Source organism: Anneissia japonica, unplaced genomic scaffold (genome assembly GCF_011630105.1).
Source record: "Anneissia japonica isolate Jap-2015-1 unplaced genomic scaffold, ASM1163010v1 scaffold281_len866295_cov195, whole genome shotgun sequence".
Taxonomy (NCBI): Eukaryota; Metazoa; Echinodermata; class Crinoidea; order Comatulida; family Comatulidae; genus Anneissia; species Anneissia japonica.
Window position 1 is genome coordinate 776,636 of NW_022728190.1, and position 21,458 is coordinate 798,093.

Here is a 21,458-nt window from a genome sequence, read left to right on the forward strand (position 1 = left end):
CAACCTATAAATTGTAGTGCAAGTGAACTTTTTGTAAATAATTATCTTCTGTCATTTCAAGAATTTATGAGGAAATCCATATACAAAGGATTTTTATGTTACATTAATGTTCTTAAAGATTCCTGTTTATTCAGAAGATGGGGAGAGTTTATGTATGTTCCACAGCTCACAAACTGATATAGCATTTTTTTTCTTTCTTTTTCATTCGGGTCTTGTATTTAAGTATATATATTTCTATAGATATATATATTCCGAAATAAACAGAAATGAAAATGAAATAAATAACCTATTCTTTCAATAACAATTGCATAATTCAATGTTCTTTTATTTGAGCTATAAACATAACTATAGTTTTGCAAAATATAACAATAATAAAATACGGTATCACAGAAACCTGTTTCGGGTAAGAGATACCATAGTATAGGACGCCCTCTATTGAACATGGCCATCAAAGTGTTTGAAAAACATGCACAACAGAAAAAAGGCTCAAAAACAATAAATTTTGAATGTGTCTCATATTCATTGTCATAACTACAATACTGTACTAGAGGACATACATGTATCATAAACAAATGTTTTCAGACACTAAAACATTCCAGAGGATCCATGGAGACTTATTAAAGCCAAAATTATTATTATTATTATTATATAATAAATGGACACACCATTGTGGAAGGATTAAATAATTGGCCTGTCTTACATTATCTTAGCAGTCATAAATTATAACAAAAATTGTATGCAGGAAATTATAAATTATTAACTTGTGAAAGGAATTAAGGTACTAACCTATGCAAAATTATAATAAAATTAAACAATAACACCTGAAAAGTAATCTCTATTGTACCTGTACAGACTGAATTAAAATATATGCAGTGCATATTAAACAACTATTAACTGATTAAATACAAATAGAAATCCAAATATACTGTAGACATTCGCATTAATTTCAGTATCTAAATTGTTAACCCAAATGTACAATATTTTACATAGAAATATTTTTTCTTAATTTGCTCTAAAACATAAACTTGTAATTATTGCACTGATCATGAAAGGCCTTTCACATTGGACTCACCTTTGTACATATAATGTCTTTCTATAAACCCAGCTCTTAGCTAATACAAATAAATCCATTAATTTAAATACTTAATCCAAGCAAACAAGGAGCTTTGCATTAGTTTAGAGCACATAGCATGAAAGACAAGTTTTTGCCTATTATATCAAAATCAGCAATGTGTATTATAAAAGTCACTAAGTAGGCAAACAAAAAAAAACATGTTTCTTTTTCATTTTTTTTATTTCAAAAGAAGTATTCATCATGTATAACTTCTCTTATTTTCTATACTAACAATTGCTTTTTATCGTTATTGTTATTGTTGCAAATGTAAAGAGGCCTTTAGACAGACATGAAACCGGTCTCCTTTTGGTCTTGTAGTAAGTTAACAACTGGCGAATGTTCAAGGATTTTTACTCCTCATATTAGATCAAGGAGTATTCATTTCAAAATATTACATTATACTTATTTCATGTTCCTCACTAAAAAAAATACATAGCTATGAAAATTTTATATACAAAAACCAAGCATTGTTGGTGAAGAAGACCTGAATAAGTTAACATGAACAATTTAGCAGTCTGATTGAACAAAAATCCTTATATTGTATGTTCCAAATATAGTCTGTTAAAACAAATTTGTACCATGATTGGACAAATTAATCAACCAAATACAAAAAGATAAATGTCTCAAGCCATGTGTAAAATTAAAGATAACTGGTCAACTTGGTTACAAATAACACCTTGACAAAACATAGCAACAATATTATTGGCAAAAATCATATAGAGGGTGCTATTTTACTTGAGGGCCCTGTTTTACTTGAGGGTGCTGTTTTACTTGAGGGCAAAATAAGTAAAGATGTTATTGTTTTCTATTTTTACACATTTTTATATTAAACATTTTTATTGTTGATAATTATTTTTATTGATACTACTAATATTTTTCGATGTACATTTTTGTTGGTAATTGTTAAAATTATGCGCTACATGAATATTGGTAAATTTATCTGAGTTGCAAATAATTTAACTTATTTAGTGTTGGAGATGTTAATGTATGATTGAGTTGGGTTAGATTGGTTGATTGATTGAAATGGGACAGATCGAGTAAAGCACTTAATTATCTGTTGTGTGTAATGTTGAAATTATCACTACATGGTCTGGGCTGAACCCAGAGCTGCATAGAATTAAAAATTGGTGCACATCTATTTGATGAAAGAAGTATTGTAAAAATATGAAGCTTTGACTATTGAAATCACTATAATATAAAAACAGAAAATCACCACCCTTAAGCATCTATCAGCACTGTTAAATCTTGTGTGACTAAGATTTGTGAATTTTCCACATGACCATGATGATGTCATATCATATCCATATTTAGGAATGATGATGTCATACCCATATATGGGCACTTCACACAAGTACTTGATAGTGTGGATAGTACAATCATTGCATACACTGTGTACCTAGATACAAGTCATTATTCAGTTTTGGCTTTTCCTTCCATTTACATTCTATACAAGACGATATAGTTGCAAGGCCTTCAAGCAAATTTCATACTACAAGCCGACAACAGGCATAAAGCAAGAACTAGTAAAATTGTTTTCCTTTCAATAATTTTTCAAGATTCCATACATTTTTTTTACATCATCATGCTTATCAAAATTCTCACTGCACATTAGAATTACGGAAGGTACATCTTCCCTTCATCATGTGAACTTGATTTGTGCATTTCCGTTTCTGCAAACAGGTACTAGTGTGAACACAGCAAAACAAGTTAGCAGTGTGAACAAATCTTAATAAGAGACTGGATAACCAGCATCATTGAAAACACACACTTACCATCAGCATCAGTGATCAAATTAGCTTCCTCAGTGTAAATGCATCTTAGAATACAACTGTCAATGTAACTAGTCTCAGTGTGAACACACCTTTAACATCAGCAAGGCAGATATCACCATGTAAATATACATTAGGACACTTATTTTAACTATCCAGTTGTGAACACAACCCAGCATCCAAACATCTTTGATGGCAGCCATATTTGTATAAATTTTAACAACAGATTTGTTTGTGAACATTCTTCACGTAAAACAGCAGGTATGGCACATACCAAGATGTGAACATACCTTTGTAATAACCGTTGGTAAGTGAAGAATAATGGCCACTTTAAATGTTGCAACAGCTTGTTGTTACGATAATGATTTATGTTCAACAGCATTTGAAGAATGCCGCCTTTCTCTGGAAACTTTGTGTGAAGCTGTCGCTTAGATGGCGTACACGTCCGGGACCGTCGCTCTTCTTGCTCTTCTCTACAAGTACCAGCGGCATCTGGACGAGGTTAACTGGAGCTTTGCGTTCTCGGAGAGCTTGGCTGAGATTGAGTATCTTTAAAGAAAACAAAAGAATTGATTGTAAAAATGGCATAAATTTTTGGATATTGAAATGTTGATCAGGGAGGGCATTTGCCCACCCGTCGGACAGGCCTAGACCCCCCCTGTCATCCGACGAACGACTAGGCCGTGGGACCAAAAATAAGAAAAAATAATAATTTGTCTATCTAATAACGGTATTTTGATTGCCAATCCCTAATATTGTGGTCTAAAAACACATTTAGGACCAAATTAAGCCAGAAACTCTCCCCACGAACCCTAACAGGGATTTTTTTAAATTCCGGGCTGTCGACTGAGGCTTTGTCGTCGCCTTGGTTCGGACCCCTCTGTCGGACCCCTTGTCGGCAAATCTCTTGCAACACTGTTGATCAGTAGCAGTCTCCACAATTATTTAAAAAGTAATATAGAGGGCGCTATATACAGTTTTAATTTTTTTCTCACGCATTATTTGCCAACAAAGTTGGAAGGTGTGTAGTTTCATTGCAACAATAGATTAGATATTAATTTTCAACAATTTGTTAAGAAAAAAATTGTTGGAACTGAAGCGATGAGGCCTGATTTACAGTTCATGATTACTAATCCTAGAAAAAATGCATATTATTAGGAAAAAAGTCAGATCATCATTTTCTAAATTCACATCAAACACCAGATAAAAATACAAAAGAAATGGGAAAAAGTAAAAAAAAATAAAGGTGATTAAAAAGGCAAAGAAGAATAAGAATAAATATTTAACGAATATTTAAAATAATTTATTACACGACACACACCCTACAAACAAATTGATGGGGATGGCTAGACAATCAATTAAAGTCCAACGGGCTCTAAAAAAATCACATGTTAGAATAATGTATGTAATACACTAAAAAGGTTATAAAAAAGTAAAAATTCACGAAAGTTAAAACATAAGTCAAAGCTGAGTTGAAGGATGGATTTATGGGATGTAAACACCAAGGATAACCCGTGAAAGTCCGAAGAAGACATATTTCCAGTGGGGTCCTTCTGGTGGTGATTGAGAAGTACACTGGGAGACAATCCCCTACTCTCTTCGGAAGAGTGTACAGTACTGTGTTTTTAATGTGCACATGGGCCATAATGCACACAGAACTAACAGCTTAAACAGTGCGCCATTGTAACCTGCATTTCAGTCCTTCATCTGAAACACAAGGAGAGCAGGGATGGGATCTGAACCGGGGACCTAGAGATCTCCACCACTCAGCGCACACACAGTGGCTACCACCAGTTCAGCCGACTGAGCTAAATTACATTCTTTAATTTTTATCTTAACAACATTTTCTCTTGGGAGGGCAATTAAATGTTAAGATGTAGTCTTGATTTCTTTATCCTGTTTGTCTCATAATTACATCCGTCTATATTTAATTACTTTCACTACAGGTACATTTTCTTAAGCTCTCACCTGGCCTCGTAGTACTGACATCTGCTTTTCAAAGAGCGCCCTGTCAAATCCCTTATCTTCCTGTGGAAAAATAACATTAAAGTGATTATGATAGAATACATTTTTCAATCTATAAACATTATGTAATTTTCTTACAGATAAAAATCTCATATTTTCAAAGTAGCTATCAATGATTATTATATATATGATCATTAATTATGATATAAGAAATTAAACAATAATATCAATAACAATAATCCAATATAAAGAGATGGCAATTACTGTACATACCATAAAAACCTGAAATTTTGAAAAATTTAAAAACAAAAGAAGAAATTATCGCAAAAGGAAATTTCATAACAATCTGCTTACCTCATCATTACGTTTTTTGTGCCCTATATTCATAATCTCTTAGCTCTTTCCTCATTATTAAATTGGTTTGACAAAAAAACTGTTGTATGCCCATATATAGTCATGATATGCCTATATATGGACATGATGTGATGTCATCATGACCATATTTAGGCATGTCACATGTTTTTGTCAAATAAAATTTAATAGTGTGGACAGGGCTTAAATTGTTCATGTTTGTCTGCTGAATTGTTTGTTGTATTGTTGAAGTAAAAAAGCATTGAACAGAATACATAGGGTAGTAAACTAAAAACACTTACTCGAAACAACTCAAACAATTCGTTGACGAGTTCCTCCACAAAATTCATATCTGAGAGCAGGGGAAGTATATGATTTCGAGTTTCATCTGAGAATGGCTTCTTAGCTTGCTGCAACCAGGCCCAATGGTACGGATCTGATGAGAAGGATGTTGAAATTATCAAATGTTATCATCAGCAAAATGACATCATTAGAAAATTAACAATGTAAACAATCTATGATTTTGATAGACTACAGATCCTAAGCAGCGGTGGCTTATAAATTAAATTTATTAAATGCAGGCATTATCAAATGCAGTTTAAGGAATAGGCCAAAAAGCCTATACCTCTTCATAACTCAAGAAAAGAGAATCTATATAGTGGTATATAAAACAAATATTTCCTGGGATTTTAATCATAGTATACAAATATTGACTAGTCATGAGGGGAATGGGGAAATCTATTGCCCCGATGTGATGTGGAGACCGTAGCCTATCTTCCTGAGGGCTCTGAATCTAGAGCAGTCAAAATTTGTTTTATATACCTCATACATAGATTCTATGGGGCCCAAAAATGTACTTACTTCCAAGCCCAGGCTAGCTAGAGGCCTAATAGTAGGTGATCAAAGATTGTTTCTAGCTCTTGCTCATTTCCTCAATTTCAACAACACCCATCGTCTTGCAATATTTGTCCAATATTGACAAGCCATATTTAATTAGTAGTTTGGTGCTTTTGCTATCGGCTTCATCAAGAAGTAATGCTAGGCCTAGGCTAGTCCTCCTTCATCCGAAGCTCAAACTGACCAGCCTCTATGTTTGTTTTATCATCTACTCGCTGATCCGTGTTGCGGTCAAGGACCTATCTCTTTGGTTGTAGAGGTCACGGTCCCCTTTACAGCTCGATGTTAAGTGGGGCCTAGAGTTTGCACATCTTGCGACATTGCAGCAAAAAATTATTATTTTTTAGGGGAATAGTACATTCTATTGCCCGCCTCTTAACCAATTAGATGCCTAGAATCTATTTATGAGGTACATAATTAAATTATAGCTTTTGGTGATCTGTAGGCTGTACTATGTCCCTTGATTTTGTCTCAAAACATATTAAAGCCTCCAGATTACCTGGGGCTATAATTTGAACGATGTCCTCAACCTAGTAAATATTTTTTGCATATGTTTCTGTATCTTTTTATTTAAATTTCTTATTTTTTTCTGATTTATATTTCTTTTCTTGTTCATGTGATCCACTAGATCACTGCTATGTCACTGAAGGCACATTAAAGGCAGAATAAATAAATATTTACACTCTCACAAAAACCATAAATTAATAAATAAATTAAATATAATATGATTAAATAAGTGTTTATATGATGTAGGAGGACTTACAAGTTCTCCACTCATCTGGATGCTTGAATGGGAATGCTAAGCCATTATCGATTGCAGCAATTTTGATATCCGGTGGCTTCACAATGCTCCAGTCGGAATCATCGGCATCTGTCGTATCATCCACCTCTGATTTCTCATACTTGATCAACCAGTTATCGTTTCCACGATCTATGATGTAAAAAATAACAATTAGAAATCTCTTTTATAATTTCACAAACTAGTTACTGTTATCATATGAACTAATATAGTAATTATTCTTCTTTAAAAAAGTTCTAATCTAAAAAAATTAATTTGTAGATTTAAGTAAGCTTCAAATTGAAGATTAGAACAAGAAACAATTTCCTCGTTAATAATAACAAACACTTTAAAGAGAACTCATTTCCTTTGTTTGCATAAAGTGTTAAATTGGCTGGTAATCAATTTCTGAATTATTTTTAGTACAAAGTATGCATATTAGCCAAAGCTCAACTGCTTTGATCTTTGACTCATTTATATAGATAACCTTTTAAATGAGCAGGGTTTGCTTACAGTGGTGTATCTAGGAGTCTGGAAATGGGGGGGGGGGAGAGGCCGCAAAATAGACATGGAGGTGGATTTGGGGGATAGAGGATTAAGTGAGGGGTGCTATCAAAATAAGGTGAGATGATTTTTAACTACTTGAGCATTTTTTTTTCTGCTTTGAACATTTTCAATGGGGGAGAAGCGACTGGACGACAAGGGGCGGGGGGGGGTGCATTCCCCACACACCCCCTAGATATGGCACTGTTTGTTTCTGGTAACATAATGGGTGGCTCTTGTCTATCACAAGGTCAACTGTAATCTACCACAAAGCATAATGGTTCTCCTCAAAACACATGTCTACGATAGCCCATATAGAGTACAGTGTTATGTCACGATACCATATGATACTACTCCGTTGCTATCGTTGCAAAATGCATTCAACCGGACCCCATCTTCTCCATTGATCCAATTTCTAATGTAATTATTAAGATGCCAAATCCTACTTTTTCTTTGTAAATATTAATTGATGATTAAATGTGTGTTCGATAACTAATATAATGTGAGCTTTTGTGTTTTTAGTACATTTTGAAGTCATTCAGGCATAAAACGGTAACCAACGTCTGTTGACAACAAAGAGAGCCACCTGGCGTCGTGTACTGTAGTACTCTATTTTATCATCACATCATCCTGGAAACACCACCTACTATCATTATAATTACAGTATAATTACATTAATACATTTATCATTGTTACAGTAGTATAATTTCTATCACCATCACCACCACCAAATCCACCATTCTCTTATTAATATTATCAGTACCTGTATTCCTAATTATATAGTCAAGGCAAACAAGTTTTTCAAACTGCAATTGGAACATTTTGGCTGTAGATTCCGGTAGGGACTCCGAGTCAAACCTCCTCAACCAGTAATCAGCATCTTTATACCCGCTTACAAACAACTGAAATGACCCTGTCTGTAAATTAAAAAAACAACAACAAATATTGGCATAAATAATTTAATATTTACAAATTTATTATTTACAAATATGCTGGAATTTTTAATCAATGCTAAATATTTGCAATTGCTATTGATATTTGATATAATACATTCTTGACTTTGATCATAACAAAATTGATTCTTATTATTATATTTTTCAAAGAATCATAACATGAAATAAAGGTTACTTTATGCTGATTTTGATTTACAAATACACTTGAATTTTTTAATTAATGCAAAATATTTGTGATTACTGTTGATATAATACATTCTTGATTTTGATCATAATAAAATTGATTCATATCTTTATATTTTATAAAGAATCATTAGATGAAATGAAGGTTACTTATGTTGATCCTGTAACAAAATTTTTAATAATGTCATGACCTTTGGAAAGTAATAATATGAATGAACCTGACAAGTCCACTCACTTTGGTCATTGTATTTAATTATATGAAATTAAAGTAATTACAATAGACAACTAATGGAATATGGTAATCAATCACTTGAGGGTCAAAATGAAGACAAGCCCTAAAGCCTGGATTCTATAAAAATCGCTAACTCGTTCAACGCAGATTAGTCCGCTGAATCAGGGAGCGTTCCCAATAGACCTTTGCGCTAAGCCCCGTCCATTGGATATTGTGGGCAAGGTCCCACAAGGCGACAGTGTTAAAACATACGCAAACACGTACGTTTGTGGAACAACACGTGTGTTTATGAGACGCGTGCGTATTCCTAGCACTATTCTGTTTAGTCAGTTGTTAAGTTTGATTGACACTCCGGAAAGGTCTATTGCATTGGGGACATCTACGAAGTGCAAGGATTGCAGTGAAAAAGCTGTCAGCTATTTAGCGATTCTATGGAAACCATTCTTAAGGTGTTTCATTTTTTTTATTATTATTGTATACGACACAGTTAAACAAACCCTATCAAAATTAATAAAAAATAAATTTAAATCAATTAAAAAATCAAATATTTCTTTTTTGTCCAATTCCAAATATTTGAAATTGGAAATTTTGACTTGCCGGTCAGCAACAGTGTAGCACCAGTACTGACGTACGACGGATACATTTTCTCTTATCCCGCCTAACTTTCATGCGAGGGTTATTCGAGGTGCAAAGAGATCCAACTCCAATTAAAACTGGATATTGACTCCAATTAAAACTTGACGCTGGCTATACACAGCTATATTAAAATTAAGTTCATAGATCAAGAACTTGATTTCCAATGTGTGCTGCACATGCTAATACTCTATTCCATTTTAATGGCACCGGAATCAGCTACTTTGACATGATTGGTTTGGATTTATTAATTGGATTGCTTTCCATAAAATCATTAGAGTGGAACCTATCCCATTTAATAATAATAATGGCCGGCTCATAGAGCGCATATTGTTGCGACCTCTATGCACTTAACATTATTACGCCCAGTCATTGGATCAAGCACTATGGAACACAAACTTGGGTCCCTATGGATAATTCCATACTGTTGCAGACATATACAGTAATCAGCTCATTTTGTATTTAATATTTACCCACTTGTACTCCTGGGTCGAGAGAGAACTGTAGCTAAAGTGTCTTGTCTAAGGACACAAGTGAAATAAACAGTGAGTGATTAAACCTCTGACCTCAAGGAAGAAAAGCAAAACCGTAACCGCTGTGCCAAACCGCTCCTACTTTCATTATACTATGCTCTTTCATATTGAAATAATGTAAAATTATATCATATTTTTAGATATTTAATGATGTACATTATTACATTACATATGCAGACTGAATGGTTGATTATTGCACTGTTGTAAATAGTGGTACAATAGCTTCAGAATAGTACATTCATTAAATGGAAGGATGAGGGCAGGTTGAGGGGAATCTGTCTGACAAGGGGGATCTTACAATTTTAGGCTGAGGACAGGCAATGATAAATATCAAAAAATAATTCAAATATACCATGGGGTCCCCACTGATATGTTTGATGAGAGTATGAAATATAATAATGATAGACATTGTGATTCAATATTTCTTAAGTTTATCTTAGAAATCTCTGAAAATGAACAGAGTACAGTAGAGTTGAAATAACAAATTATGATGATGGTTTTACTCTCTAACATACTTACGACAAAATAGAGAAAAAAAAACTTAATCCCTATCAAAATGTTATACACTTAACATAAGCACATCATGAACATTTAATCACAATACATTCAGCTTCATGATATTATAAATCATTTCCTATGCATTAATGCACTTCTAATTCTATGATTCATGCCATAATTTATATCCAATGTTGAAAATCTAAATATTTTGAGCAAGAATCTAGGGGCTGTCAGAGCACATTCTGTAGGCCCTGTTAAGTCCATGGGTAGGGGGTCAGGAGAAGGCCAAAGTCCCTTGGAGCATTAAAGTTAGAATCATCATTATTTTAATGGTATTTGATGTAAGGGAAGGGAGGGTCATTCAAAAGGGTCAAACTATGGAAACCTCCTGGTTGCCTGTGCAAAGGCAATATAGTCATGAGTTTTATTTTTTGCAATAAAATATTATGCAATAGCTGGCCATATACAAGGCTAAAGAAGAATTTGCTTCAGGTCAATACTGTAGATATTAGTAATCATATTAAAACAAACGTGACAATATTTAGCTATAATCACAATCAGCTGATGCCTACCAGCAAATATACAGCAGATGAGTTTCTCAAACAGCAGATAGATTTATGCTAGATAAGGACAATGTTTTGATGATAACAAACTGGCTTTTTAATTAAAATCTCAATTCAATCACAGGCTTTCCATTACCACAATGCTACTGTTATATTAATGAAAAATAGCAGATGTGGAATAGGGTGATCTATCCCACAGTGCATCTGCAACAGCGTTATCTACAGGCCTGGCCATATGATTCTTTTATATGATTGTGTGACAGGGAAAATATGCGATGATTTTGTTATGATTTATCATAAATCAATTAACTAATCAATAAATCAATCAACAAGCATTTGTACTGTAGACTGCCAATCAATCAGTGGCAGGTTCAAAGGAAGGGGGGGGGGGGCCCAGCCATCCGGCCCAGGCCCCACTAAATTTTTAAAAAATTGAAAGATGGAGAAAAAGAAAAATATATTCAAATTAAAGTCTGCGAGTGCCATTTCCGGTCATCTAGAGGTGCCATAATCATAAATTTTCTTACCTCAGCTCCAATCATGGTGTGGCTGAAGTGGTCTAGGCCTAGGGTTGTTTAGTATATATAGGAATTAGAGAAAAAGGTAATATTGATGACAGTTGAATGGCAGGCACACAACTTATGTTTATAATTTTACAGGTTTTTATGGTTTATTTGCGATGATTATTTGTTGGAGGATCTCCATCCGTTACTTGAAGTGAACACATAGAGTAATACTGTACAGTATGTACACCCAGTGGCTGATCCAGGAATTTGAAATAGGATGGGGCCTGGGAGAAAATTTCAGAGATGGAGGGTCTATACCTCCGCCCCGGGAATTACACTCTCAAGCTTAAAATTTGAATAAAATTTTCTTTTTACCCCCATTGTTTTTTTATTTCTGAAAAATTAGGGGGTCTGCCATTGACAAACATACTGTACAGAAGCAGACATGTACAATACTCTTGATAACCATAATTCATAGTGACAATGTAAACACTGAAGAAAATACCTAATCCATGCCCTGACATGCATATGAAACAATAAATGATGAATAGAATAAACAAGTCATATTATTCTAAAGCAGACTTTCTGTACGCACACAATCCTGTTCAAAGCTTTTCAAAACAGCTATTCTTACACAGCAGTTGCATTATAGTCTGTCTATTAGAAATCGCAAATGATAATATTTATGAAATATAATAATCTCCAAACAGTTTTTCTTGATGTTTGTTATCTTTTATCATAATAAAAATAATTGAATTGTAAAGTGCATCTTAAACAATGTACAAAAATATTAGAAATAACAATAACAAATAATTTATGAAATACTATACTGTAAATAATCAGCAAACAATTTGACTTGATATTTTTTATCTACTATCATATTATAAATATTGAAATAATTGAATTGTAACTGCATCCTAAACATTGTATAAATATATTATTAAATTTAATAATCAATTTATAATTTGACTATAATGTTTGTTATCATTTATTTTAAGTGCATCTTAACACTGTACAAAAAGTACATTCAAACATATACACACAGCATGAGTCACAGTACATTATCAGTGTTCACGTATTGTAATGCATATGACCATACAGCGAACGTTCAACATTTAATGTAATACCAGCATAATTATATCAAATAGTCAATAAATATTAATTTGTCAATCCATGTATTATTTTCAAAAGAGATTTTGTTTATTTATTTCCTTCTCATCTATCAGTGACTCACGACTTACATACCTGTAGATGAAATCGATGGTCTATAAACTAATAAACTGATTGGCAAGAGACAAACGTTAAACAGGATACACGCTAAATGAAACACATACTTCCAAAACTATTCCTACAGAGATCATGGTTGTCATCTTCACACAAGTGAATTTAAACCATGATAAAATTTGTTACAATTCATAACTATATTATAAAAAAAGACCCCTCCTTTGGGACACCTCTATTAAGGGGACACCTCCATTAAAGGGGCACTCTTGGCCACAAATCGAGAGAAAATTATATCTTTTAACACTATAGCTGACCACTAATCAGGGAACACCCCTATTTAGGGGACATATTTATGGTCTTGGTGGTAACTTCGGTTTAACTGTAGTTAAGAAAATTGTTTTAACAGATTGCTGAACTCGACCATAGGATTGGAAGGCAATTCATTTGCATATTTCTGTAATTTATACTCATAATCCAACCATACAATAATTATAGCTAGCCTTTATACGTAGTGCGTAAAGCAAAATGTTTCAGTAAATTGTGCTTGAATTGTGGAAGATATTTTTTGTCTCAGAATGCAGAAGTTTAAAGGAAGTTATTATTTGAATGTGAAATACCGGTAATACTAGCCTACTGTAGTGTTTCACTGAAATGGGCATACTACAATACTTTAATACATTATTGTAAAATAATAATAATATTTGTGATGAGGAAATTCCTGTATAGCTCTACTATCCGGAAAAAATATTATAAGGGAACAACCCAATGGAATTAGCACACAGGACAGTTACAATAATATTACCCTTTAAAACTTCCTGGTTGAGTGAAAAGACCCATTATTTTTAGACAAAAAAAAAACCCCACACATACTGAAACTTAAATGCTAAAGTGGACACCCTTCAAATGAATAACACTCTTTAATTCAGAGTGAGCAGGCTATAACCTCTTCATAATAAATAAAGGGTTACTGATTTTGGTAGAAATAATTAAATTGTAAAGCTCCCGACTGACTGACTGACTACCAAATTTTCTTTGAGAAAAACCTATCATATCATTATGACATATATAGTCATAATCTGCCTATATATTGTCATGATGTGATGTCACATGTTTTTAATCAAACAAAATTTGATAGCCTTGACAAGCTTAAATATAGAAGTAAATAAAAACAATACTGCATCTGTGAGATTATGTTTTCCTGATAGTAACTACCTCTAGGCCCTCAAAGAGGGTTTCCTATGGACACCGGGAACTAGGGGGTGCCTTGATACACTAATAAAGTCCAAGAACAGGGTTCAAAAGGAAGTCAGTGGTAAAGCCCCATGGACCTGACACTGTCTAGCATTTACTGTAATATTGTAAATTTCATCATTATTTCAATGGTTTTTTTAGTGGAAAATCTTTATAACTTGTTGCATATGATTATTACTTAATGGTTACTAGAAATTATATTTAGAATATGATGAAATGATAGACTTTATAAATAATTGCTACTGGACATAATTATAACATATTAAGGAATAAACATATTTACAAGTTATTTTCAAAATTTTCTTTAAAATTCCAATATTATACATTATTAATAACATTACATAAATACAGTACACTGTACTTTTTACTTATTATTACAAATTTTTTGCCTTTTCATTCATTGATTTTTCTGATACTCTACAAATTTTGCATATTTATAAGGTAACGATTCGGATGATCAGCATTTAAAATTTTATCTGTACTATAAGTAAATGAGGATTTGATGAGATTTACCAATGAGATTACCAAATATGAAACTAGCAGGAATAAGGGATTGACTACAAAAATTATACTAAAACAGTTAAAAAGATTTAGCGAAAATTCTACAATCATAGATATGCTCAACAAATGCTAATGATAAATGTCAATGAGGGGGCTATTGCTTGCTGAGTATGGTACTTGGTACCTTTATGTAAGATTTGTTATTCCTTGTTTGAAAACATCGCATAAATGTAAAGATTATACGAGGAGTGAGGAGAAAAAATCATTTTCCTATTAATTAAAGCGGTTCCTAGAAAAGCATTTAAATGGTGGAGAAAAAAAAATGCTATTGGGGAAAAAGGCGTGCAGAAGCTAAAATGTAATTGAGGGCACCATTAGACCTTCACTTGAGATTTTATTGTGGAGCCATACGTAGCGTTTTTGCGTAGCCTGTAAGGCGTTGGGACTTTTAATTGCAAGATTGGAGCTTCGAGACCAATACTCGTCACACTGCTTAAGACATTTGTGAGGTCTCACCACGAAATGAGACGCATCGTTGGTGAAATCATATTGAGATCAAAACAGGCCAAAATCAACATTTTTACAAAATTTTGATTTTAATGTTTTTGAATAAATTGATACTTATATTTTATGATTGTATACTTTGTAAGTGAATTTTCTTGCCAAAACAGTGTTCTCTGCACATACTGTATTCTGTAATTCTAGTCATATTATTTGTACAGGTTTTTAGTTTATCTTTGAGGCCGATTTTCTCAAAACGTGGTTCTTATACACCTAAACTTTAAATGCTCACATCTCTGGATTTACTTATAGTAGGGAAGCCATTCAAAGACCAAATGAAAGCTTATAATGTGATCTACCCAAATATAATATAAACTCAATTTTTGAATTTCTAACCATGAGACTCATTTTGTGGCGAGACCTCCCATTTTATCTGCATTTGCCTCCCTTTACCCAGGAGTATAAATAGGTACCTAGTAGGCGGAGGTGAATGATTCAGAAAGAAATTAGTAGTGCTGATTACATGCATATCTAGCAATACTCCCTTGGGAATGAAGAAAGTTGCACGCTGTGTATGATTGATTCTGTATCCAATAAGCAGCAAAAATGCCTCGAGCAGTCTTTTGGATATGTGCGCTATAAATCTTATAAAATAATATAATAATAATAATAACTAATGCGAGTGAAATGCAGTAAAACGTTAATTGAAACCTACCTTTGGCGGTAAACCTAATCGGTTGAACCGTTTTCCTATAGTCTGAAACTTATCGTAGGTAAATTTCTTTGTTTTTGATTTTGCTCTGTCGATAGCCGAATAGTTAAACGTCTCACTTGCTAACTTCACTACCTGTGATGGTTTAGAAAAACAAAGTAAAACAATAATAAATAATTTTTACTTACAGGGAAGTAGTTATGGTGGGCTGAGGTGGGCAGGGTAACCCAGCCTTGAGGTTTCCACCTAGTCTAAAGTTAATTTCATGGCCTTCCACCCACCTTTATTAAACCCATCCTTAAAATCCTCCCTTATTATTTAGAGTTTACCAATGTCTATTCACCTACAATTAGCTTTCTACAGCTACAACCCTGGACTTATAGGCATGTACAGTAATGCAATCTAGATGAGAGACTTATGTCTACAACTCACTCTTGTTTTAGGTACAATATCTAATGATAATTTACGGTCCACGAGGTAGGCTCCCGCTTCTGATAGATAACCCTGATTAAGCACCAGACAGCCACGTCCAAAGCAGCATGGACAGCACATCTTCTGCAGCCACTTTGACCACTTGGGGTTCAGTTGACCATATGGTTCTTCACTTTTTGGTTTAAAAACTGCTATAATTTCCTGCAAAAACCAAAGGCATGAACTATAAAAAAAAAATAATAATAATCTGCAACAAAAATACATACAGTATTATTGAAATAAAATAATTAATGTCTGGTATATAGAAAAATTTCAGGAAGTTCAATAGACAAAAAATATGTTCTTACAATTAATGGCCAAATTTCTGTGAAATTACATTTGTTTATTACACAAACTATTGTTTAAATCTGATAATTAGTCTACTAATCGTATCAGTATCACTTCTTCCTAAACACCAACTTTCCAACTGCTGCTATGGCAAAAAATAATTTGATGTCGAGTGATGTACAAAATTGATTTTCACTATTGCTATTTTTTCTACATGCCGTAGTGCATTGAGATAGCGAGACTGAAGTTTAAGTTGGGTTGAAGCAAGCTCCACCATTCAACACCTCAGATTTACATATACAGTATAAAATCATCGGAATGCAATATCCACAACCCATTATTTTTGCTTTTTGTAAAGTATGGCATTGAGACTACAAAAACAGTTTTTGTAAACATACTGTAGTCCATTAAAAAGATTTTTTTTTTCAGGGGGAAGCTAACTTGAAAGAGTTTTAAAAAGTGATTCATTTGCTTAAGCTGCTCCATTTTCTGTATTTATTTTATTTAAAATGAAACGAAAGACTATTTACTATAATTTTAACCAATATGTACGGTCTACAGGGCATCTCAGATACGATAGCAAGAAGGTACCGAGTTAGTTATTCATACAAAGTTACCAACTGTCTTGCATCGTGCGGGATGGTCCCGCATTTCAAAGTGGATGAAACACACACGAATTCAGGAGAAAATGTATTCAAAATGAGAAGAAATTGGTTTTATTAAAAAATACAAAAAAAAAAACAGTCATGCAGTAAAAATTTCTCATTTTCCTCCAACAAAACTACCCAGCCAACCACGTAATTAATAAAATCTAGGAGACACGCGTGGTCTTGTACGTTCATTGTCACAACCAACCGTTGATTATGTGACTGAAACCCGCACCCTTAGCGGGGCTCAGCCCCTGGACCCCATCTGTCGTAGTCAAACATTTCAAATCTCTCAGGTTGGTACTATGTTCATATTGATTAATAAATAGCCCTAGGACTATATAATACTAAATAACTTGAGACTTGTTGAATAAAGCCAGAAGGACATTTTTACTTACACCTGGTTGATTAACTTCACAATTCCTTACAAAATAGCTTCCACTGGAACCCTGATATATTCTTTCTGGATAAACCTCTAATGAAATAGCCCGTTCAGCTGCATGTACAATTTTAGTAAATTCGAGATCATCCTCAAACGAGTTAAAAAAATTAGGATGTTCAGTTTCATGATCGCTAAGGCTACTCCGTAAAAGGGGTTGCCTTTCTGTTGTAGATGAAGACATTGTTGGTGAGTTTAACCTAGACTGTTCTAATCGTTGGGTTTGGGGTGCAAATATAACGTCGGGTGGAGGGTCTGAAGGGGCTAAATTTAATACACGTTGGGTAGACCCATTTTCTAGAACAGACACGAGTGTCGAACCATCTACGTATCCATCAAGATCTACTTTCGTTATTGTATCTGTTGTGGTACTCATTGGGCCTAGCCTACACCGGTCAGGTCGGTTGAATATTCGACGATACCGTACAGTAAAAAAGTAGTCTTAATCTCTTAAGCAAATACAAACAGTGATTATTCCTCTGTACACCGATATTTTGGAGATTTTGCTTGATCACAGTAGTTAAATTGGTATCTAAAGTCCATCCTAAATTTCGCTGATACTGCTAGTCGAGTCACGATGAAGTCATTTGGCTCGTGAGAAATATCGCCCTCTATGGATTATTTTACTACTCTGGTACGGAATTGAAAGTGATATTAAAATGTACGATTATTAAAATAACCAGTCCAATTTTCTTATGTTTTCAGTAAGACAATTTCAGGCTTGTGTCTTTATATATTGAAAGAAATCGATAAAGACATTATAAATTCTAGGTTTTCTTTTTAACCATGTACAAAATATCAGACTAGCATTGCTATTCAGTGATTACGAATTTTTCAACTCACAATAAATTGTTAAATAAATTATACTGTAATAGGCTAATAGGCTTTTATTAAAATATGACCTACGAAATATCTTGCCTTATGGTGTGCCATATTAAAAAAAAATCTATGTTTACGTTTTTGCAGTTGTTTGGTATTCAAGTATTCTTTTATATGACACCGATGATTTATTCAACATACAAGTTCTCATTACATTAAATTCGTCATGCAGAATTCACCATTATTAGTAACTGTATATTAGTGATACAGCATCTTGTATCTTTTTGTTAAATGTCTGCCATAAATGTTGCTTCACAAGATGTTACTGACCATTACACAAAGAGAAATCTATTTTTACATCAACTTTAGAGCCCTCTAGAATTAAATGTTCCTAATTAAACAAGTAAATGTGTGTGTGTGTATTTTTTTAATATAATGGTTGATATTATAAAAGTTAGTGCCTATTACTGCTAATATTTCACCGTGGCTTTGATGATTTCGGATAGTGGTGTCACGACCTCTATGGCGAAGTACATCTGGATATTTTCGACGGATGTAAGACTCATAAATTTGACAATTACTTGTATTAGTTGCGAGAGAAATATAAAAATTCCACACAGTGTAACTACAACATAAAAGTGACAACCTATAATCGGTGTCACATGGATTTCGCTCCCCCTTACTCCACCTTCAGTAAGTTTGCGGAGACGGAAAGTTTTTGAAAGTGGGGGGAGGGGGGAACTTCATAAGGTCCAGTATACGAGCGAAGCGAGCCTCTAGGCTGGGGCCCGTTATGGACCCCTGTGGGGGCCCAGGGGGCGAAGTCAGGTGAATTTTATTAGTTATTTTACCGGGCATCAAGCTACTGTAATATGACTTCATAATTGTTGTAATTTCCAGTAGCGGATCCAGGCATTCTCTTCTATTGGAGGATATATACTACCTCAGCCAATCAGAAAATTAGCGATTATGGGACCTCTAATGGCCAGAAATTGCACTTCCAGACATAAAATTGGAATTTAATTTTCTTAAGGCCTACCGTATATCTTCATTTTGTTTTCTTAAAGATTAAACAATTTAGGGGCTGGGGCCGGCTGGGACCCCTTGAATCCGCCACTGGGTACTTTCGCAGATGGGGGATCTGTATCACCTGAGTCCCATCATGGTTGGGGGTGAGGTAAGAAAATTTGTGATTATGGCACCTCTAGATGGCCGGGTGCTCTCAGACTTAAAATTTGAATATAATTTTCTTTATATCTATCTCCATTAAAAAAAAAATTGAACAATTTATGCCCCTCCCCCTTAAATCCGCCTGATTTCCGAACAAAGTCGAAGTCGAAATTGCTTCCACGATCTCAATGAATTATTTATCATGAGGGGTATCCTTGATATGGGTATTCCCCGACGAAACTTCACTTTTCCCCCGATGGATACAATTGCCCTTCTATAGTAGCCTGGAAATGATACAACTGTGGCGGGTCCATGAAGTCGAAATAGAGGGGACCCATGGAGGGTCTTGCTCAAAAAATAGGATTATGGCACCTCTAGATGGCCGGAAATGGCACTCTCAGATTAAAAGTTGAATACAATTTTGTCTGTTTTCTCCAATTTTTTTATAATAAAAAAAATAGGAGGTTGAGGACCCGTGCTGTGACTGGGCTCCCCCTTGAATCCGCCACTGTGCAATATAACACTTGACATAGCCTATCATTTTGTTTAACAAATGACTAATTCATAATGTCAAGCGAAAGATTTTATTATTCGAATTTTTTTTATTCAATAGAGTTTTTACAACCTACAACACATTGACTATAGTGTACTGTAAATTCTGTAGTTAACCTTTTAGAGAAAAACCGAAAGCTCCACTGATTAATCTCAGATAAGAAAGTATAATACATACTCCAAGCATTGAAATACACGCCATCGTGTTGGGATTCAATATTTCAACATTAATTATGTCATCATATTTCGACATTAATTATGTCATCATAATGATGACATAATTAATGTCGAAATATTGAATCCCAACACGAGTATGTATTATACTTTCTTACCTTCAGAGAAGTTATTTAAAAAATGGCCTAATTAAGTATGTTATTGTTTTCGTTAAATTAGATTGTGGAACTCCATAAACGAAGGAGGGGAGAAATTGAACGTTCAGGTACTGCACTAAGATTATATGTTTTTCTCCAACCTGTTAGTGGAGTTTCTATCTACGTTTTGGGAACAGGTCAAAACGGCAAAAAACCAAAACGGCAATAGTCAAAGCGGCAATGACCAAAACGGCAAAAAACCAAAACAGCAACAATTTTAGACCAGAACGGCAATGGACCAAAACGGCAATTAGTCAACAAAACGGCAAGACCAAAACGGCAATAAGTCAAAACGGCAACGCTTCCAAAATGACAAACTGTATGGTAATTGGCAAAATGGCTAAATAAAATACTGCTAGGCTACTAGGCCTAGGCCTATGAGAGTCTAAGCCGAGGGCGTAGACTAATCATTATAGTTATTGTTATAAAATTGTATACTGTACATAAATGATTGCGGTTATACAATCGCCTAAAATTGCAGAGGAAAAAATATAATAAAAAAAACGAAGAAAACAGTATATGCACTTGTATTTACGACGTTGTTTTATACCAATGAGAACTCATCCAGTAAATTACACATGCCATAACAAGCTATTGTATGTACTGTACAATGTATTGTATGATGTATTTCGTTTTTGGTTTGCTGCCATCGTTCGGCGACGTAGTCAACACAGATATGATACAAACCAAAGTTGTCAGTTATTTAATTTGAAACCAGTGTCAGTATAATCTTAGGTAAGCATGTGGTTAACATAAGCAAGAATTTAGCCCAATGAAACTGTTTATCATTTTGATACCTTCCGACGAAAATTGACCCTACCGGCGTCACCACGGCGTCCCCACCGATCGATCTAACGTGACGTTGTTATGTGGGTGTTTTATAGATTATTGAGAATGGTAATATCACCGAAAAAATGGTTAAAATGACAGTTGAATGACCAACAAAGACAACTGAAGACAATAGTCATTAAAAGTTATATAGTATAACTTTATT

At 34.0% G+C, this 21,458-nt stretch overlaps 1 protein-coding gene across 1 annotated transcript; it reads right to left on the bottom strand.

The window, feature by feature from the left end:
- Nucleotides 1-298: 298 nt before the first annotated feature.
- Nucleotides 299-18,149, bottom strand: LOC117113998 (phosphatidylinositol 4-kinase type 2-alpha-like). Its single transcript, XM_033257515.1, has 8 exons — nucleotides 17,512-18,149; nucleotides 16,140-16,340; nucleotides 15,711-15,842; nucleotides 8,181-8,334; nucleotides 6,860-7,027; nucleotides 5,502-5,635; nucleotides 4,852-4,911; nucleotides 299-3,432 (listed from the first exon to the last, which is right to left on the bottom strand). The coding sequence occupies exons 1-8, from the start codon at nucleotides 17,926-17,928 to the stop codon at nucleotides 3,256-3,258; spliced, it is 1,443 nt and encodes a 480-aa protein (XP_033113406.1). The 5' UTR covers nucleotides 17,929-18,149; the 3' UTR covers nucleotides 299-3,255.
- Between the last annotated feature and the right edge of the window lie 3,309 nt (nucleotides 18,150-21,458).